The following is a 21,256-nucleotide window of genomic DNA, read 5'->3' on the forward strand; positions in this document are numbered from 1 at the left end:
CTACCTCTTTCATCAATGGATTTAGACGCCTTTGAGGTTGTGCAACGGGTTTGAAATTCTCCTCCATCATGATCTTATGCATACAATAGGCCGAACTAATACCCTTCAAGTCGGATAACACCCACCCTATTGCACCTTCATTCTTTTTCAGCACTTGTATCAATTTGCATTCCTCTTTTGTGGACAAGGTGTTACTAATGATTACCGGTTTAGTACATTTGTCACCAAGGAACACATACTTCAAGTGTGAAGGTAGCATTTTCAGCTCTAATTTTGGTTCTTCCGTTGTTTTCGTCGCATCCAAGTCTTCCTTTGTTTCTTCTTGATAAGTAAGCTCGCCACAAGATTCTAACTCATGCAACATTGCTTCAATCTCTTTTTCTTCATTTTCGGTTAACACATTGTAGGCTCCGATAAGAGATCTTTCTAGAGGAGTAGAAATATGAACTTTGTTTGCGACCTCCACTACTTCCTCTTCGATTGCATCAATTCGGAAAGAATCATGCTTGTCATTTGGATGCTTCATAGCCTCAAAAAGATTAAAGGTCACCTCTTTGTCTTGCACTCTCACCTTCATTAGTCCATCATCTATGTCAATCATCATCCGGGCTGTTTGCATGAATGGTCTTCCAAGAATTAGAGGAACATCACGATCCTCATCCATCTCTACTATTACGAAATCTACCGGAAATAAGAATTTGTCCACTTTCACTAACATGTCTTGAGCAATTCCGTATGGTGAAGTGGTAGACTTGTTGGCTAGTTGTAAAGTCATCCTTGTCGATTTGATCTCAATATTTCCCAATATTTTAACAATGGAGAGAGGGATTAGATTGATGCTAGATCCCAAGTCAATCAAACCATTACCAATGTATGTGCTTCCAATGGTCACCGGTAAAACGACTCGGCCCGGATCGGATTCCTTCCTTGGGAGAGTCTTTTGAATGATGGCACTACAACGTGCATCAAGTAAGATGGTTTCGTCTTCCACGTGTCTCCTTTTCTTTGTAAGAATGTCCTTCATGAACTTTGCATAACGTGGCATTTGTTCTAATGCATCGGCAAATGGAATATTGATTTGAAGTTGTTTGAATATGTCCATGAACCGTGCATAATGCCTAGCATTGTCCTTCTTTGATGGAGCATGCGGATAAGGTATATGTTGGGTTGGAATGACGCTCACACCTTTCTCTCCTTTCTTCTTCTTTCTTGGTTCAACATCCTTTTTCACCTCCAATTCAGGCTATTCCTTTGCTGGCAAATCCTACTCTTTTCGCGGCGCGAATTGAAGAGTTCCAGCCACTTTCTCCCTTCCACCAACCATGTCCTCTTTTTCCAGCAACTCATCCTCATCATTCTCTACTGTAATTTCTTCACTCTTTTCACTTGTCAACTCTTTACCGCTCCTCGTGAAAATTGCTTTACAATGCTCCTTTGGATTGGTTTGAGTGTTAGCGGAAAAGGAAGATCCTACGTTTTATTCCGACAGTTGCTTCGCAAGTTGGCCTACTTGATTTTCCAGATTCTTAATTGCTGCTTCGTTATTCTTTTGATTTGCCATGGAAGCTTGCATGAATTGTTGAAGAGTGTCCTCTAGCTTGGAACTTCCTCCTTGAGACTGTTGGCCTTGAGAGTTTGGGTGTTGATAGGGACTTTGTTGCTGAAAATTTTGATTGTTGAACCTTGATGGTTGATAGCCTTGATTGTTTCTTGGTTGATAACCTTGATTGTTAGGAGGTTGTCTTTGATAGCCCTGATTTTGATTGTTCACATAACTTACTTCTTCTAGTGGAGGACAAAAACCAGTAGGGTGATCTCCTTGACATAATTCGCAACATGCTACTTGATGTCGAACTTGAGACCCTTGAATTTCTTTCATTTGCTGTGGAAGCTTGGCCATTTGTTGAGTGAGCAACTCCACTTGTTGAGAGAGTAGCTTGTTTTGAGCAAGAATGGCGTCATTAGTATTCAACTCAAGAACTCCTGGTTTACGTTGTGAAGGGCTACGGTCATGTTGACTTTGGCGATCATTGAGTGCCATTCGATCAATAATGACTTTAACTTCTTTCGCATTCTTTGACATAAGAGAGCCACCCGCGGTAGCATCCAAAAGTGTCTTGTGAGTTGATTGGAGCCCATTTAGAAAAATATGGATTTGAGTGAGCTCATCAAAACCATGACCCTTGCATTTTCTCAACATTGACTTGAATCTTTCCCAAGCCTCATTTAGAGACTCGTTGCTTCCTTGAGTGAATACCGCAATAGCCGTTTTAGCTTCCATGAATCGGGATTGAGGGAAATATCTTTCTAAGAACTTTTCTTCTAGCAAATTCCAATCCGTCATCACTCTCGGTGCTTGATCAAGGTACCACTCCTTTGCCTTTCCCACTAAGGAGTGTGGGAACATCCTTTTGAATAATGCCTCTTCACCCGTTTCATCAATTCCCGTAGAACCTGCAATCTTATAAAATTTGATGAGATGGGTATACGGATCTTCATGGTCCATTCCGGTGAATGGATTTGCATAGAGAAGTTGGAGGATTCTGGTATTCATCTCAGTATTTCTTCCTCCACAGGCAAATTGAGCATTTCGTCTTGGAATATTAGCGGATATTTCGGTACGATTGTCATCCGCCATGTTTCCGTCACACGCATCTACAACCACTTCTTCGATTTGAACAAGTGCGGAAGTAGATGCTTCTTCTCTCCGGTTCCTCTCTTCGGCTAGTTTCCTTCTTCTTCGTGTTTTACTATTGAGCTTCCGAAGTGTTCTTTCAATTTCGGGATCGAATTGAAATTGCTCCTCGGTAGCTTTTCCTCGCATGCACTAGAATCTACAAAACTAACAAACCAAGTGAAACAAAAGAGGGATAGTAATACACGTAACAAACTTAAAACAATGAATTATTGAAATGCTTGTAATATCGAACACCAATCCCCGGCAACGGCGCCAATTTGTTGAAAATACATCTTCGGAAAATATTTTTATATCGTATCCACAGAGATTGATTGGTATTACCGCCGTTCTATAATCCAAATTGTTATAAGTTTAGAAAGTAACAAAGTTGTTTTGTTTGGAAAGTTATCTTATGAGTAAATGTCACTAAAAAGAGTAAAATGGTTTTAATCAAATGTAAAAGCTTGGCAAGACTGGAGTTCACTATTCCAAATGCTTATGATTCCTTATGATAACTATATAAATTTAAGATTATTGATGATGTTCAAGTATCCTTTCAATGTCATTTATGTCTAAATGACATTGTGATAATCACTATATTGATCCTTAGACGATCTCTCCACCTAACTATCAATATATCAATCTTTAACGGTTGATACAAAAGAAGAGTAATGAATAAATCTATCTCTACAACTTATTCACTACTTGAAAATCTATTTTATATCAAGACTCAAATAATCTCTTTCAACAACTACTCAAATCTGATTTTCAACTTAGGGCAAAAACAGTATTCAATACATCAACAATCTTTTATCATATATATATATATATATATATATATCAAATGGAATACATACACAAATGAGAATAGTTACTACCTCCAATCTTGAAAAAATGGAGATTAGCTCCTCATCATCATTTTACAAAGCAAAATGCTATGGAGGAAAAACTCTGTTTTTCTCTTCTTTACAAAATATCTCAATGTGTGAATAATAATGGATAATGGAATACTAGAGTAATGTTAGAATACATATCAATTTCCATTCTGAATTTCTAAAAAGGGTTGACATTTCCTCCTTTGATCATTTCCCATCTAAGGCAGAAAAGTTCTCCCAAGGCAGACACCAAAATGGCAAAACCAGCTGGCCTTGAAAGCAGCACTTTTGACTAGAATCAGCTTGCTGGATTCGCAGCCTTCGCGGCGCGAAGGTGGTTCGCGGCGCGAACTGAGACTATCTCAGCTTCCTTGCTTTGTAAGCTTCAACCAAGAATATTCCAAGTGGTATTCTTCCAAAATTGGGCCTCCATATTGCATTCAACACCTCTTCCAAATTATGATGTTGCATTCCAAAAGCTCTCTCATCCAAAAATTCTACAAAACTAACAATTATGTGAAATAACTATTCAAAACAAAATAAATTAAACCTAATTGCATTTATACAAAATCATGAGAATAAAAGTGTGTAATTACATCAAAACTTGGTAAAAGGGACCAATACAATAATATAAAAAGTAGTACTAATTGGTCCCTAACAGGTATCAAAATTATTCTCACACAAATACAACATTGTCATCATCAAAACTCAAGATATAAATGCATAACCAAATTTTGTTCTAACAAATATGTGTCGTCCCTCAAGGAGATTACATAGTTGGACTTCCACATGAAGATCCTTTTCGACCCCATGGTTATGCAAGTAAGATGACCAAGACATCCAATCATTCACGCCTAAAGAGGTTCGACCTATGTTAAGCCCCAAAGACTTTATTTATAATCTTGCTTTAGGTTTCGATATAAGTCTCTCCTAAAAGGTTAAACTCCTTTCCTGAGGGACTCAGCGTCTCATCAGTCGGGCTATGCATCAGAACATTTGAGGACCTTAGATTCCTTTAATTAATTAGATTATCTCCTGAGGGAATTAGTGTCTCTAAGGGAGGGATTATTTCTAATCATTCACGCCTAAAGAGGCACGACATATGTCAAGCCATGGAGACTTGATTTCTAGTCTTGCTTGAGGGCTCGACAGAAGTCCCTCCTAAAAGGGTAGATGCCTTGCCGGAGAGACTCAGTGTGACATCAGACGAGCTACATATCACATAATATGAGGAACTTACATTCCGCAAACTAATTAGACTCTCTCCTGAGAGACTTAGTGTCTCTATGGGTGAGATTATTTCCAATAATTCACGCCTAAAGAGGAGTGACCTATCTCAAGCCCAAAGACTTGATTTTCAGTTTTACTTTAGGGCTCGATAGAAGTCCCGCTTGAAAGGTTAAATGGCTCGCCTGAGGTACTGAGTATCTCATCAGTCGGGCTATGTATCACATCATCAGAGGAACTTAGATTCCTCAACTAATTAGACTCTTTCCTGAGGGACTAAGTGTCTCCACGGGCGGGGTTATTTCCAAAAATTCATGCCTAAAGAGGTTGGCCCATGTCAAGATTTAGAAACTTGATTTTCAATCCTGCTTTAGGGCTCAATAGAAGTCCCGCGAGAAAGGTTAACGCCTCCCCTGAGGGACTCGGTGTCTCACCATCTAGGTTATGTATCTCATCACCTGAGGAACTTAGATTCCTCAAACTAATTCAAATCTCTCCTGAAGGAATTAGCATCTATGTGGGTGGGATTATTTCCAATAATTCACTCTTAAAGAGGCGCAACTTATGTCAAGCTCAGAAACTTGGTTCCCAGTCTTGCTAGAGGGCTTTGTAAAAGTACCGCCTAAAAGGGGTAAAACACCTTTCCTAAGAGACGCGGTGTCTTGCCAGCCAGGCTAGACATTATTGTACTTAGAGAGCTGAGACTCCTAAGGCTGACCAAAAACTCGCGAGTGGAAAAACCAGTGCTCGGGATACTCTCATTAGTTGCAAATGGAAAACACTTCACCTTCTGCTAAATACCTCATGCATGAGGGGACTATGTAGTGTTACATTTACGAATGGCCTTACCTAGGGAGACGCCCTGGGACCTACCTAGAAAAGACGATGATGAAAGGTTACTCAGAGGGAGATACCTTCTAGCCATATGGGGAAAATGTGGGATAAGATGTGTCTTGGATAAAAAGAAAGTCAAAGTCATTACTGACCCATGACCCGTTTCCCTAGGAAATAGAGATTCAACTGTCCACTATTTGACTAAGTGGATGATGGTCTTTTTTTAGGAAAGCCTAGGTCTTAGACATTCTCCACAACTCAAATAGCACCACACTCACTATCGTCTTAACATACACGATCAACCTAACCGCTCGCCTGCAATAAAGCAGTGTTGGGCACCAACATGACCTTTCACCTCACATGATATGGTCCCTTAAATATACTCAAACACCACCCTACCAAACTTTTTTCCGCTATGAACAAGCCCTCACCGCCAAAGCGTATTATATACCTACTAAGGCCTCTGAGTCTCCTTTACCTTACTGTGGGAGCACACACACCTTCTTTTTTATCAATACACACTTTAAATTTCTTGATGGGTTGTATGAATATTTAGAAAATATAGATAGGTTGCTTAAATTAATTTAATTCATCAATTAAAGAGTTATTGAAAAATATAATTATACTAAGTACTAACACATATATATATATATATATATATATATATATATATATATATATATATATATATATATATATATATATATATATATATATATATATACAAATGTTTATATATATCCCGGTGATAAGTTTTACTAACTTATTAATCTACTGTAATTATACACGGTATATTAAATATATGATGAAATGAATTAACATGAAAGATTTGTGGCTCAATGGTAACACATATGGCTCCAAATCAGAATGTTGCATCACATATTGGTATGAGGGTGCACCAATTCATCTGGCGCATTTCTACCAAACTTGGTTATTTTGATATTTTTTTTGAAAAATTTATTATTTTAGATTTTTTTTGAAAAAATTGGTTATTTTAAAAAAAAATCCAGAAAGAAGTATATTTAGTTATTAAAATAAAATAAGAAAATGGATATTTTTATTTGACTATAAGTGTCATTGGTATAAAAGTAATTTTAATATATATATCATCGGATCACTATTATAAATAAATTCAATTTTTTTAATATATTTAACCGTTAATGTATTTAAAGCATACTTGGACTAGATACATTAATTGTCAAATGTATTAAAAATATCAAATTTATTTATAATAGTGTCCGAGGATATACATGTTTTAGTACAATTTTACAACCCATTTTTATGCGATTACAGATTTTTTTTTTTAACTTATAAATTCATTTTTAAAAATTGGCGTTTTGATTGAAGCATCAATTGTAAAAAGATAACATAGAGTTTTAAAAATTAGAGTTATATGCTTGAAGCTAATTTTAAATTGAAAATCAATTATAAACTTTAAAATTGATTATGAAGTCTATAATCGATTTTAAAATTTGTTTACGGATATAATCGATTTTGTAAAAACAAAATTAATTATGTGGATTGGTTATGATATCCGATTATAATAAATGATTAGAGATTGCTTGTGGATGGATTATGTGAATAATTCAGCCATAAGCATATCTAACGTCTACACATTGAAGACAAAGGTTCTAGGATAAAATTTCAACACTTTCTAAGGGCAACTATAGAGAAAGAATACCAACGACAATGGTACACGAAATGAGCATCACCCTTCTTCTTTTTCTCTGCCTCCAACTTCGCCAAAGACTGATGTGTTTCCTCGTGCTCCTTCTCAAGGACAACAAACCTTCCAGACGATGTATCCAACATTGTCTTGTTGACACAAAACTCTCCTTTGTCTTACTTTGATCGACCTTCCACTTTCCCGCATTCTTATCCGTCAAGTCATACTTTTCAAACTTGGGTTTTTCCATAAAAGTGCTCAAGAGTATACAAGTTCCCATTGTTTGAAAGAGATGCCTCGAGCACATTTTCATCGTCCTCTCCATGACAATCGACGCATCATGGTGATCATCTATGAACCAGATGTCATCAAATTCCTTATCTTAGAAGGAGGAGGTCACCACACCATCGTCTGATCCTGCCTCCAAGTCGATATAAATTTCCCCTGGCTTGGCCTTATGTTTCTTTGCCCTAGGAGAAGACATAGTGTCCCCATGCAAGAGTCTCAAAACAGAGATACACGTAGCCAAAATGTTATGCTCTCGTCCATAAACATATTCTTTTTTGGAATATGTGTCAGTAAACTAGACATATTTATTTTTTGAGTAACGAACACTACCTCGCCTCTCTTTTCCATCGCCTTCTCTAACAACACTTTATTTTCTGAAACCGACAATGGAGTTATCCAATATGCATAAAACCATCAAGATTGAAAAAGAGAATAAATAAGGAATAACTAAAGGTGATACAAAGAAAATACACTTACGTAAATAATTTTTAAATCTCTGACTTATCCCCTTCATACTCCATCAACTCCGTAACGTTCTGAATGCAAAAATCTTCTTAAAACTTAACACCATCCTTCTTTGCCTTACTAAGTTTATCGTAGTCAAAAACCAGTAGTGACATAGGCTTGTTTGACCAGTAAAGAGGAAATTAATACAATATTTCCTCCTCAAATATAATATTAGGACATTCGTTGTCACCTCACACTCAGAAAAACTTATCCTTTCAATTCTTGCAATTTGACGAGTAAAGGATGAGAAACCCCTTACCAGAAAGGGCACTTAGAAAAACCATGCTACCAATATCTACCCTTTTGTCCCATAAAATGAAAATAAAATGCTCACATTATGCATGATCTCAAGGGCCCCGTAAAGGATCTTGAAACCCCTAATAAAGAACCATCTGTTGGGATTACATTGCGAGGGGGTGACGCTGACCGCCTTCAGTATACTGGCCTCAAAATGGTTAATGGGATTTTGACCCCCAAATCAGTTATAACACTACTGTACATAAAAAATGCTCATTTAAAACCCCTTAAGGGCGCCTCAACATGCCTTCTCGACTTCCATGCAAGACTCTAGTAAAACATAATTTTTATTCCTAGTGGACGTATATAAAAATATCCATGAAAGGCCTTTACCCTTGATTCACTATTAAATAAAGAGTAAATGCACTCCACTTTAATGCAAAAGACACCAAAACCTTGTGACTGATGTCTCCTTCAGAGTCCCACCAACCTAGGGTAAGAAAAGACCTAAATAACATCAATATTGTTAATCTCTTTGTTGTCAGAGATACTATAACTACTAATGTAACTCATAAACATCATTATTTCAACGAATATATAAATCACTCCATAATCTGCTAGCCTCAAAATCTCACAACGATGGTGCCACAACTCTCACTTCCCCTCGCGGGTATCAGGCTAAACTGCATTACCACTAGACTTACAATCCCTATGAAATGAAGACAATACCTATGGTAGGGATTCGTGAGAAGCATTCGGAGGACATTGATACTTTGTCGCCACGAGGAAAGCCATCATTGGTTTGATATAGAGTGAATGGATTTTCTCGCAAGCATGCAAGTTGGTAGGCAGGCCATATTAACTGGTCCTTCAGAAGAATTTTTTTAATCATTTCCATCATTAATAACACACTTAGTCTTCTAAATAGGTTCATTGATCAGGAAATAAACAGTCTAATTTACTTAGACGACCACAATCAAATTCAATCTTAAACCTATATGTGACATCATTGTTACACCACCTTTAACATTTCGCCCCAACCACTTCGCCCTTGTAGGCCTCGTACTTGAGGGATAATGGATTGTCATTTATTCTCCATTAACCACTTCTTCTTTATATGTCTCATACTTAAGGGACTATGAATTGTCATGTCTTCGCCTTCAACAACTTTGCCCTTACATACATCATACTTTAGAGATTATGGACAATAATATCTTCGCTCTCAACCACTTCGCTCTCCAGACCTAGTGATTGAGGGGCTATGAACTGTCATGTCTTCGCCTTTAAATGCCACATACTTGAAAGGCTATGAACCATCATCTCTCCGCCCTCAATCATTTCACCCTTATAGGCCTCGTGCTTGAGGAACTATGGCGTGTCATGTCTTCACCCTTAAATGCTACGCGCTTGAGAGATTATAGACTATCACATCTTTTCTCTCAATCACTTCACCTTAACATACCTCATGTTTGGGGAATTATGGCTTGCTTCACTCTTAAACACCACGTGTTTGAAGGACTATGGTTGTCATGCTTATGCCTCCAAACTACACTGCCCTTACAATTCTCGTACTTGAATGACTATGAACCGTTATATTTTTTTCTTAAACTATTTCACCTTTATAAACCTCGTGCTTAAGGAACTTTGAACCACTATAATCCAAACATATTTTGATACCATTTGTTGCAGACTATTAATGACTCAACTCCTTATGTTAATGTCGAGTTCACCACATCATCCAGCATGATCGCGAATTATTCACTCTATAGATCGAATATACATTTTTAAGTTTCTGATTAGCTTAACCCACATCATATATATATATATATATATATATATATATATATATATATATATATATATATATATATATATATATATATATATATATATATATATATATATATATATATATATATAAAGTGAGTCATTCGAACAAGATAAATCTAAAAACACTTGTTCAATGATAGCAAAGGCAAGAGTTGCAAAATAGGTTGAGTTGGCATTTAAAATTTTAGTAGTACTAGAATAATGAAGTGGAATTGGCCGTTTCTAAATACCATCTTTCGTGGCGGTTGTTTATTAGGAAATCATCTGTGGTGGTTCACACTATCCCTTATAATAATTGTTCATAGCTGAGATATATATAGACAATTCTAAAGCGCCGCAAAACTTAATTCATTACGTCAGGTTATTGAATTTGAGATCATATTAGGTTCACACTATCCTCTCATGTCAACGGGCTGGACCAACCTAATTTATTGCAACACCCATATGGTTTAATCTGAATTGAGAGGTGTGATTTGATCTGAGTTTGTTGGTGGAAGGAAAGGAAAGATGTCATCACTGGGAACTTCAAAGGGGATTCTAGAGATCGCCAAGTTTGGGGTTTACGTTACTGTACCCATCGTTCTTATGTACGTTTATGCCAGCAATACCGACAACACCCTCCACAAGTTCATCGGAAAAGTAACTTCTCTCCCTCTCTCTCACACTCTCTCTGTGCCTTTTTTTCAATTTCTCTTATCGTGTTTATTCGCTTACTTTAATTCACGATCACATGGAAAAGGTAAACACATCGAAATGAGGCTCCATTATCTTTGAGAGCAAGTAGCAAATGACAAGTTGAACTTGGAACACTGCAAAACTGAAAATCAGATTGCAGACATCATGACGAAAGGTGTGTAGGTTGAAGTGTTTAAAAGACTAAGAACGATGATGAATATAGATAGCTTAGACACAATAAATTAGGTGTTGTGTTATGAATATAATTCTTTGAAAACATCATTTCAATATAGTATGTTGTTGTCGAAATGTTGTGTAGATTTTGTATAGCTGTCAAAATTCCGTAGAATTATATCTCGACAAAAATTTAAACTTAACTCTAGTTTGCTTGTTTTAGCTCAGTTAGGTAGGTTAATTGAAGATTTCTTTGTGAGCAAGCAATCTCAGCCTATAAATAGGGAGGTGCCATACTATTGTAAAAATACAGTGAACGCAGTTGCACATAAAAGGTTGAATACAATTTTAATTTTAAAGTAGAGAAGTTTCTCTGCAGAATTCACAACTCTTCTTCTTCCCCTTTTCGTTGAAACCCTAATTTCTCTTTTCTTCCCCAATTCATTTTTTCTTATTTTCTTCTTTAATAATCATCATGCAGCAGAACTGTCTTGCAGCCAAGGTTGGTTGATTCATTTGAGTGAAGAGTGAAGAATAAGAGGAGTAATCAATCAGAAAGATTGTTTTTTTTCATCAGGATTGATTCAGAATTCTCCATAAATTTGGTGAAATTCCACGTCAGGAATTTGGTGAAATTCCACATCGGGAATTTGGTGAAATTCCAACAGCGTACACAACCTACAAAACCATCTATGGTGTAAAAATAAATTGCAAAAAATAAGTGAAATACATTAACTTATAAGTACCAAACTCATAATATGACAAATGAACTCGATCGACAAAACGGTAAAGAATTCATTAACCAACACTTCATTGACAAAGTACAATAAGCAATCACAACCATTTATGGGAAAAAATATTTGAAATCAATCACAACATACTAAAACAAATTTTAAGATTAATGAGGCATCAAACTCGAACCAGAGTCATAATCCACTAACCATCGACACTCTAAATAATATAAAATCATTCAACACAATGAAGATAAATCAAGCATTGAAACCTGCAAATCTCAATAAATCTAAAACTAAACGAAGAGTCTAGAATTAAAAAAACAAATCTAAATCTAGAACTAAACAGAGAGTCTAGAGTTAAAAAAGTCAACATTAGAAAAGATGAGACTATAAATATCAAAACCATTTATGAAGTTTGAGGATCTCAATTTGATGTGCTTTTAGAACTCCTTCTAAGCGGTTTAAAAATGTGTACAAGAGATAATAAGATTAGTTCCCAAGTATTGATCTAAGTTTACAGCTTAAAGAGAGAAATAAATGAACATACTAGAAATGAGATACATGATACTAACAAGGTATAAAATCATTATGATCACATTAGCAAAACTTTTAATTTGACTCTCTTTCTATTGAGGAGTTCATACTCTCGAAAAAATGATTGTATTATTGTCATTGATTTTTACGATAGAAATAATTAAATCCAGCTAAAAATATTAACTCAATTAATTTTGTTTATGTATTATTTACGTATATTGTTTACGTAGAGCTAACTTAACTTCATTCCAGAGCAAAATTATGATATCAGCCTCCAATTACATGCGATTGACCATAATTTACTCTTGGAGACAACATTAAAAACACACACATAATATAACTATAACAATGAATGCCACTTAATTCTTCACAATCACGTGTTTCATTACTAAATATTTCAACACTATAATATTATATATTCAAATTGAAATATTTGTTTTTCAAAACTTTTGGTTTGAATATTCACATCTTAATGTTTTGAAAAATGAAACTTCTGATAATTTCTTTTTTACTGTTTTCGAATCTCTATTTGTCTTGGAAGAGGAGTGCGTGTTTTTGAAAAAAGATATTTTGGTTAGTCCTATATTTTGATGGGGGTAGAAGTATGAATGGGAGTATGAAATTTAATTTTTCTATTTAATAATTTAATTGAGCCTTTAAACTTGTCTAGGCCTAATATGGCTTGTAGGGCTGATAATGAAACCCATAAAGAGATTTATTATTCACACCCATACATGTATACTCGTATCTCTACATTTGAAAGAGATTTATTCTAGAAGTTACTCAATTTATACTAAATATAAAATACTTAAAAATTTTGGTTTAATTTTAAAATTAAAATTTATTATAAAATTAGAATTGATTGTACATACATTTTTCAGCAGTTTATTATAACTAGAAATAAAAAAGATATGAGGCTATTTTGAAAAGCTTCGGTTAAAAATAATCATTAACATATGTTTTAAAAAATTATTTTAATTACAATAACAATAATAAAATATAATTTTTTTATAAAAATATTGTAAAACATAACTTTTAAATTATTGATGTCACGTGTCACTTAACGCGTCATATTTTTAAATGTTATAAAATTGAAGTTAGTCTCAAATTGGATAATAAAACAACAGTGTCTCAGGAATTTGCACATATTGAGATATTATGAATTTAACTTTTGTTGTTATATATATGGGCGACTCTGCGCAAACGCAGTATGAGCTGTAATTAAGGGTGTGCAAAAAAACTGTTATTCATAATTAAATTGGTATCCAAATTGCAACACCTATATGGTTTGATCTGAAATGAGAGGTGTGTGATTTGATCTGAGTTGTTAGCTGAGTTTGTTGGCGGAAGGGGAAAGGAAAGATGTCATCACTGGGAACTTCAAAGGGGATTCTAGAGATCGCCAAGTTTGGGGTTTACGTTACTGTACCCATCGTTCTTATGTACGTTTATGCTAACAATACTGACAACACCCTCCACAAGTTCATCAGAAAAGTAACTTCTCTCCCTCTCTCACACACACTCTTTGTGCCTTTTTTTCAATTTCTCTTATCGTGTTTATTCGCTTACTTTAATTCACCATCAGAAAACTTAGGGTTATGCTACAAATGGATTTTGAAAAGTTGGTTTGAATTAGCTTCCAAACAATCATCTTCTAAATTGCATTTTCTTGATATCATGTTGCAGAAGTCATACGTTGAATATCCCAAGTGTAGCGGTGTATTCGTCGCTATATGATCTATCGATTAAACCATAAGCTAAGAGATACATTGAAATTTCGAGTCGCCACCGCACTTTTATTTATCCAAAGGACTGGCTAAAAAGCGAACAAAAGCCTAAGAAGTTTTACACGTAGAAAACTAATAAAAAGGTCAGAGATTCTGGGTAAGGGGTAAATTACGCAATGGGAAGGTGTTAGGCACCCACTACGTCCTAGGTACTCCTAGGGAGCCCTTTTCACACTTGTTATGCTAAATTGTTATTTGTTATGACAAAAATATTGTGCAAACATGATTGGGATGATGAGAAAAGAATATACAAGTTTTTATTGGGTTTGAACGGATGAACCCGCTGCCTACGTACCTTCCATCAAAGGTAAGGATCAAAACGCCGTAGTTCGGCTAAAAGATTTCCAAAAGTTGGTGGATTCAATTTTAAACACAAGCACTGAGGCTTTTCATTATCAATGGGAGAACACTCGACCAAGAACAACATCCACCATGCGAGGATAGCTTCGACGTACTAGAGGGATTAGCCCTGTTTTAAGTACGGAAGTCTTACTGTCGACTCACTAAGGATAAGCAAGATTTACATCAACCATAATGATAATTGAAACCTATGGCTAATGTGAAAAGATTAATGGACAAAGCCAAAACAAGTGAATGAGTGAAGTTAATTGATTGTGTTTATGAAAATGAGGTCAAAGTATGATTAGGATTGATTCAAAGAAGTATTATGAAAATGAAGTTTGAAAAAAGGTCAAGGACTTGGGGTCCAGGTTTTTAGTTAGAAAAACATGAAGATGTTTGCACAACACTTATGTCAAGTTTAAAAGGTATAGTGTGAAAAGTCTAGGACATAATGAATGATGAATGGATGAGGATGGATAGTAAAACTTCTTAGGAGGTTCACCTCTTGAAATCATATGGGAGATGATTCAAGTGTGTCCTTTGGAATGCAATGGATAATAATAAACAAACAAAGAAAGCAAAAAGCGGATATCGGATGCCAATCACTGGTCTTATACCAATCTCCTAAAACAAAACGGGATATCAGATGCCACTCAATGGACTTACACTAATCTCCACAGGCAAAGAAATAAAAGGCGGATACCGGATACCAATAGATGGATTTACACCAGTCTCCTAAAACAGAAATGGATATCAGATGCCACTCAATGGACTTACACTAATCTCCTCAAAAGAAAAACAAAGATGAGAAACGGAAGCTAACTGCCAATCTGTCTGGACTTAGGTTAACTCCACAAATATGCTCATAGGAATACCAATGCCACGTTGCAGGGACTTACAGTGGATCCTCACATACAAGAACAATGCAATATGAGATGATGAGAAAACAAATGCCAACTTGCAGGGACTTACAATTGCAATTCTCAAACAATCAACAAAACAGATTATGATCACAGGAAAACAGATGCCAACTTGCAGGGACTTACAGCTGTATCCTCACATAGACAAAGCAAAACATGGATGTAAGATGCCAATCTGTCTGGGCTTACTCTAACATACACAGTATGATCCTAGGATAACAAACGCCAACTTGCAGGGACTTACAGTTGTATCCTCACATACAAGTAAACAAAGGAACATGTGATCACAGGAATGCAAATGCCAACTTGCTGGGACTTACAGTTGCTTCCTCACATACAATCAAATAAATGCATCAGGCAAAGATAAGATGAGTGGCCAAGGTGATGGTCTTATACTCACTTCCATATCATAGGAGCAATGGCCAATGGATGGTCTTACAATTGTCCTCAATGGGTAAACAGCAATGATAATGTCACAAAGACAAATGAGATGATTATGCATTGATGAGCAATTAATGATGATGAGTGCACAAAGCATGAAAGCAAACATGTGTATATGAAGCAATCAAACAATCAGTGAATATCAAACAGCACACTCTATAGCCAAACAAGGGGGCTCACACAAGACGGTTTGACTATGAAAGTCCACTGCAATGGGTAAAAAGTTGCTCTTAACCTTGCCATTGAGAGGCTAAGGTGAAGCAGATGAATAGGAGATGAGGGGTGTGCCTCATTGCTTCTATCCCTAATCAGGGAGAGCATCAAAGAAAGTGTGGGAGCTCAGAAAGATGGAGCTCTTTCCACATTATTGACTCGATTAGATCTTGGGTTTTTATCTCAATGCTTCAACCATGTAATGGGAGCAAAGAGAGGACACACTGAATAGTGGGGGATAGATTGCTTATCCCTACCTTCCACCAATTGCCTCAAATGAGGACTTTTCCTGCTTGGGACAATTTTAAACAAACACAGGCATTACCTCTTAAGGAGGACTTCAGACAGTTTGCCCGGTCAAATAACAGACCGGGTCTCCAGACTACATGAAGAAGAAGGATTTATACCTCAAAGCAAATGCTAAATAGCAAAGCAAGCAAGTTCAAAGAACTTAAGCAACTAAAGTACCTGAAAAAGTCAAACCAATTAGTAAACAGCTCAACAGTCAAAATCAAAAGGAAATGAACCAATAGTCAACCACAGAGGGACCAATTGTGCAAGGCACAAAGACTCAAGTATGTGAGTCACACCTACAAAACAAAGGTTAGCACAATAAACAATTCAACTCAATCAAATTTGAAAGGTCTTTGAAGCATTGGTGCTTAACCTGAAACAAAAACTCAATTGTAAGCTCAGAAGACCACTAGGACTAGCCTAGGGTCAAAGGTGAAAGAAAAAAGTCAAACAGCAAAGGAAAGTCAACCCAATTCATATTCAAACATTTAATAAGCAATCTCAATTGGATTCATAATTATATCATGTATCATTGTCATTTCATACACAAAAGAATGCAAAGCATGGCAAGAGGGAGCACACAAAAGGTCAACAGCAAGACTTCATTCAAAAGTCAACCCAAACAATCCCAAAAATTATCAAATAAATCACATTCAATCCTAACATCTAGCATGGCAAGCATGTCAAATTTCAATGCATTTGGATGAGAGGAAGGCAGTCAATTAAAATCATGAAGTCAAACCAAATTCAAGCATGCATAATGAAGGTCAACAAACATGGGTCAACTTCAAAAAATCATATCAAATTGAAAACAGAAGAGAAATGAATGAGATTAACACCAATGCAAAGCTCAAGGAGTCTAGTTATCACATATGAAATTTCATGATCATACAATAAGATTTGAGAATTTCACAAAAGATTTGGCAACATGTATCACATAAAGTCAACAAATGACTAAGCATGGAAGAAAATTCTCAAATAAATGGAAAACAGCATCATTAATTCCAGGAAAATTCATACATAAACTAGACATGTAGAGGATGGCTCATGCAAAATTTGGGGTCATTTGGATAAGAGGAAGCATGTGAACAAAAATTGGGAAAATGCATATCATTCATATAGCACCAAATGTAATACATAACTTCAGAAAATCATAACTCTCAATCCACAAATGATAAATGCACAAACTTTATATGGAAATGAAGGTCAATGTGTCTAGTTTCACCACAAAAAATTTCAAGCTCATTGGATATGTCATGACAATTTCACAAAAGGAATGGCACAATGTATCATTTATGCACACATGTTGGGAAAACAATTATCATTAAAAATCCAGCCAATGGAAAATTAATTAAAATTCACAATAAAATACTAGACTCATTTGTGATCATGATGGAAAAAATTGCATGATTTTTGGATGAAAATTGAAAGAGAAATGAATTGTTTAAGTTGAGTGAATAATTGAAGCAAGATAAACAAAATAGCATGGCATATGGTCAAACGAGGTCAACTGAATGGCAGTCTTGTAATTCCGCGCTCACTTATCAGAGTGCTGCGTTTTGGCCTTGCGAAATGAAATGTTCTGATTGGCTCTCAGCCAATAGAACAGTAACTTTGGCCAATGAATGTATTTCTGGGTTTAAGACATAAACCCTAGGGTTTCTAAAAGCAGCCAGCATACATCTTCAACATCAATCATGAACAAAAACGCATCCAGCAATTAACAATCATACAACAGCCATGCAACACTATCCTCATGCAACATTAACTAACAACAATCCAAACAAGATCATGAGAAAATTCTGGACAGGGTTATGTTTAAGCAGCAACAGCATTCATCATCATCATCATTCGACCAAACAAAACAAACAATCAGCATGGTATTTACACTCAACTGGCATCCTACCACAAACAAACAGAACATGAATCAATATGGATTTCTGGGCATGTTCATGGTTCAAGCATAACAGCAGGGCATTTCGTCATCCCACTGTTATCATTAGTCGAAATTCAAAAAAAACATGGCAAACAGCAAGGTATTTAGCAATGTTCATGCAACATTACACAAACAAAACTCAAACACGACTCATGGAAAATTCTGTGCAGCTCAAGGTTTAATAACAAGGCATTTGTTCATTGTGTTATTATCAACATTAAAACAACATTCAAGCACCAGCAGACAAACAGCATGAAAAATTACTGGACAGTTCAAGGTTTAACAGCAGCAGCATACATTCATCCTCACCATAAGCTCAAATTTCAAAATGCCCAAATCAACAAATTAAACACAGCAATAGCATTGACAAACCTCAAATAACAAGAATCCAACCATGGTTGTCATTGAATCAACAACAAATGAGCAAATCGATGGAAAATAGGTTTTGATGCAAAAATGTAAAATCAGATTTCTCCCTTATGTCACAACCATATCACATGAAACAAATTGCAGTGGAACAAGCATACCAAAATCTATCTAAAACATCTCATGATTTAGTAAATGGTGAGGGTCGGTTACTTACTTGATTTTTAAGCAATGGAGGAAACAGTGTTGTTTGGAATGATATGAGCTGAAACAGAAGAAGATAATGCTTGGCAAAGTTGAACGCTTGAAGAAGACCAGCTCAGTGATGCTCAGAACCTTGTAAATCTAGATCCACCATTTCATGTCTATGAAGAAAACAGAGCAAGAAGATGGCTGCAGGTGATGAATTGTGCTTGGAAAAGCTTCAAGATATTGTCTAGGTCATGGAACAAACAAAAGCTGCTCGAGTATTTTGGAGTTTTTTGGCAAAGAAGGAAATCGAGCCAGAATGGGAAATGAGAGAATGTGTATATTTCTGTGATGGCTGCTGTGTCTAGGGTTGTGAAAATGAGCAGAAGGATGTTTATATATCTCTGTTTAACATCTGTAATCCATGTACTAACCTTGCTTAGCTCAAAATGGAGTATTTGCCATTTTGCTAATCTGGTACATAAGTGGAGAAGGAGGTGTAAGCTTGGTCGAATGGGCTGGGTACAGGCTGCCAAAGACCATTCAAATTGCTGTTTTGTGTGCTGAAAGAATTGCTGTACTTTGTTTTGCTCTTTTCAAACCATTTGCAAAAAATACCAACTTTGCATCTTTGCACAAAATGGTAGTAAAATGGTGGTATGGACATGATTTTGAGATTGGAGCAAGTTTCAAACATGATATGAAAGCAATCTCAATTGGCAAAATGGTGAAAAAAGTCTTAATTCAAAAAGTCAAAGTTTGGTCAAACTTTGAATTTAAATGAAAAAGGTCCAAAAATGCCATTTTGATTGGTAGGGTTTTGGTGAGTGAAATTTATATTTTTGGAAAGAGGATGAAAAATGTGGTTTGTAGGAAAAAACCCCACCAAATTTGGCCTTATGGTTTGAGAGATATGGCTCTTTGAAGTTCAAAAATTGGTGAAAATGAATTGATCATATCTTGACAACCACACATGGGATTTGAGAGTTCTTGGACTTTTTGAAAATGGGAAGACAAGATCTTCAACTTTCATGTTGGGCAAAAATTCATTTGAAGCTTGTATCATGATGTAAGTTTAAGATCAAGAAGTTTCCATTTTTGGCAGTTGAAATTACAGGTCCACTTTCTATTTCTGGAAATTTTCTGTTTGACTTGATTTTCTTCCATGATGAGGTTTGACATGATAGATGAGGCTTGTACAAGCATGAATGAGCTCCTTCAAATCAATTCTGTCCATCAAATCACTGATTAAATCAACAGTTGACCAAGTTTGACTTTTCTAGGGTTTTGGGTGACTGGACCACTTCTGATGAATTCCAAACCCTAATTCCTTGAGGACTTGACTTCAAATGATGTCTCAAGTTGTATGAACTCTTGATTATTGACCATGGTGCCCAAATTCTGCAAGAATGGCCACCATCCATTGCTTTGACTGACTGTTGACTGATTTTGACCTAATTGCTTCATCTGCAATCAACAAGGTTAGACTGACAATATTTTTGTACTTTTTGGAAGATAAACATATGAAAGCAAAGATATACAAATGCAAGGTATGCTTGGTGATCAAGAAACAACCCACAAGGCAACCAACCCACTAGGAGGGAAGCAAAGGCATGCAATGATCCTTGAGGCCATGGTATGATATGATATGGGCCATGAGGGATCTTAGGGCCAAAATTGGGGTCTTACAGATGCCCCTATTTAAGGTCATTCTAGCCGGAGAAGTGAAGTTTAGAAATCTTCATCTCGACGCGGTAGAATGGACTTAAATAACAGTAATGAGACAAATTTTGGTCCCTAAGAGACCTCATGATGCGAATGTATGCGTGCAAAAGACACAAATTCTGTGGGGAATATGATTCACACAGAAGAAAAGACGATCCATCGGAGTAGTACACTCACCAGGAACAGAGACTCTAACAAGACTCTATGGGGATAATAAAAGAAAAAGAAATGTGTGAACAATACACGACTCCAAACTGGGGAAGATAAAACTGACATAACGTGAACAAGACACGACTCTGATTAGAAAATAACAGAAAACAGACTGGAGAACTCACTGGGAGTGAAGGACTCACACTGGGAAAAGAATTCCAAAGGAAAATAGATCCATTGGGAAGACACAAACTGACTCCTGGGGAGAAGCAACACAAAGTTCCACTGAGGGAAGCGACAAAGAAATGAGATGTTACCGGGCATACGGGTAACAAACTCAGGAAAATCTGACTCCACAGGGGGACCGAGGTCATAATAGGGAGCAGAAAGGAGGGAACACCAAGGATACCGGTTACTGGGTATATAATAGGTGACCGACCAAAGCGTGAATTGGATTTCACTTCCAAAACACTCATCATCCTTAAGAAAGCTAGAACAGCAGACTTGTTTATAGGATGGACATTCAATTCCACAAGGAAAATGAATCTTACTCTGAGGGGAAAACAATCAAAAAGATTGACTCAAGAGTGAACGAGATATAATATTCATTACCGTCAGAACGTGGATAGAATACT

At 36.1% G+C, this 21,256-nt stretch overlaps 1 protein-coding gene across 1 annotated transcript; it reads left to right on the forward strand.

Annotated features, from left to right (window-relative positions):
• Nucleotides 1-10,513: 10,513 nt before the first annotated feature.
• Nucleotides 10,514-13,852, forward strand: LOC127095129 (uncharacterized). The gene is made up of 3 exons (XM_051033862.1): nucleotides 10,514-10,607; nucleotides 13,564-13,752; nucleotides 13,844-13,852. The coding sequence occupies exons 2-3, from the start codon at nucleotides 13,621-13,623 to the stop codon at nucleotides 13,850-13,852; spliced, it is 141 nt and encodes a 46-aa protein (XP_050889819.1). The 5' UTR covers nucleotides 10,514-10,607; nucleotides 13,564-13,620.
• Nucleotides 13,853-21,256: the final 7,404 nt, after the last annotated feature.

The sequence above is a fragment of the Lathyrus oleraceus genome, chromosome 6 (assembly GCF_024323335.1).
Source record: "Lathyrus oleraceus cultivar Zhongwan6 chromosome 6, CAAS_Psat_ZW6_1.0, whole genome shotgun sequence".
In the NCBI taxonomy this organism is placed as follows: domain Eukaryota; kingdom Viridiplantae; phylum Streptophyta; class Magnoliopsida; order Fabales; family Fabaceae; genus Lathyrus; species Lathyrus oleraceus.

What these genes read in the sequence shown, in the direction of transcription:
- LOC127095129 (XM_051033862.1), top strand. Translation starts at nt 13,621, where the DNA reads ATGTCATCACTGGGAACTTCAAAGGGGATTCTAGAGATCGCCAAGTTT.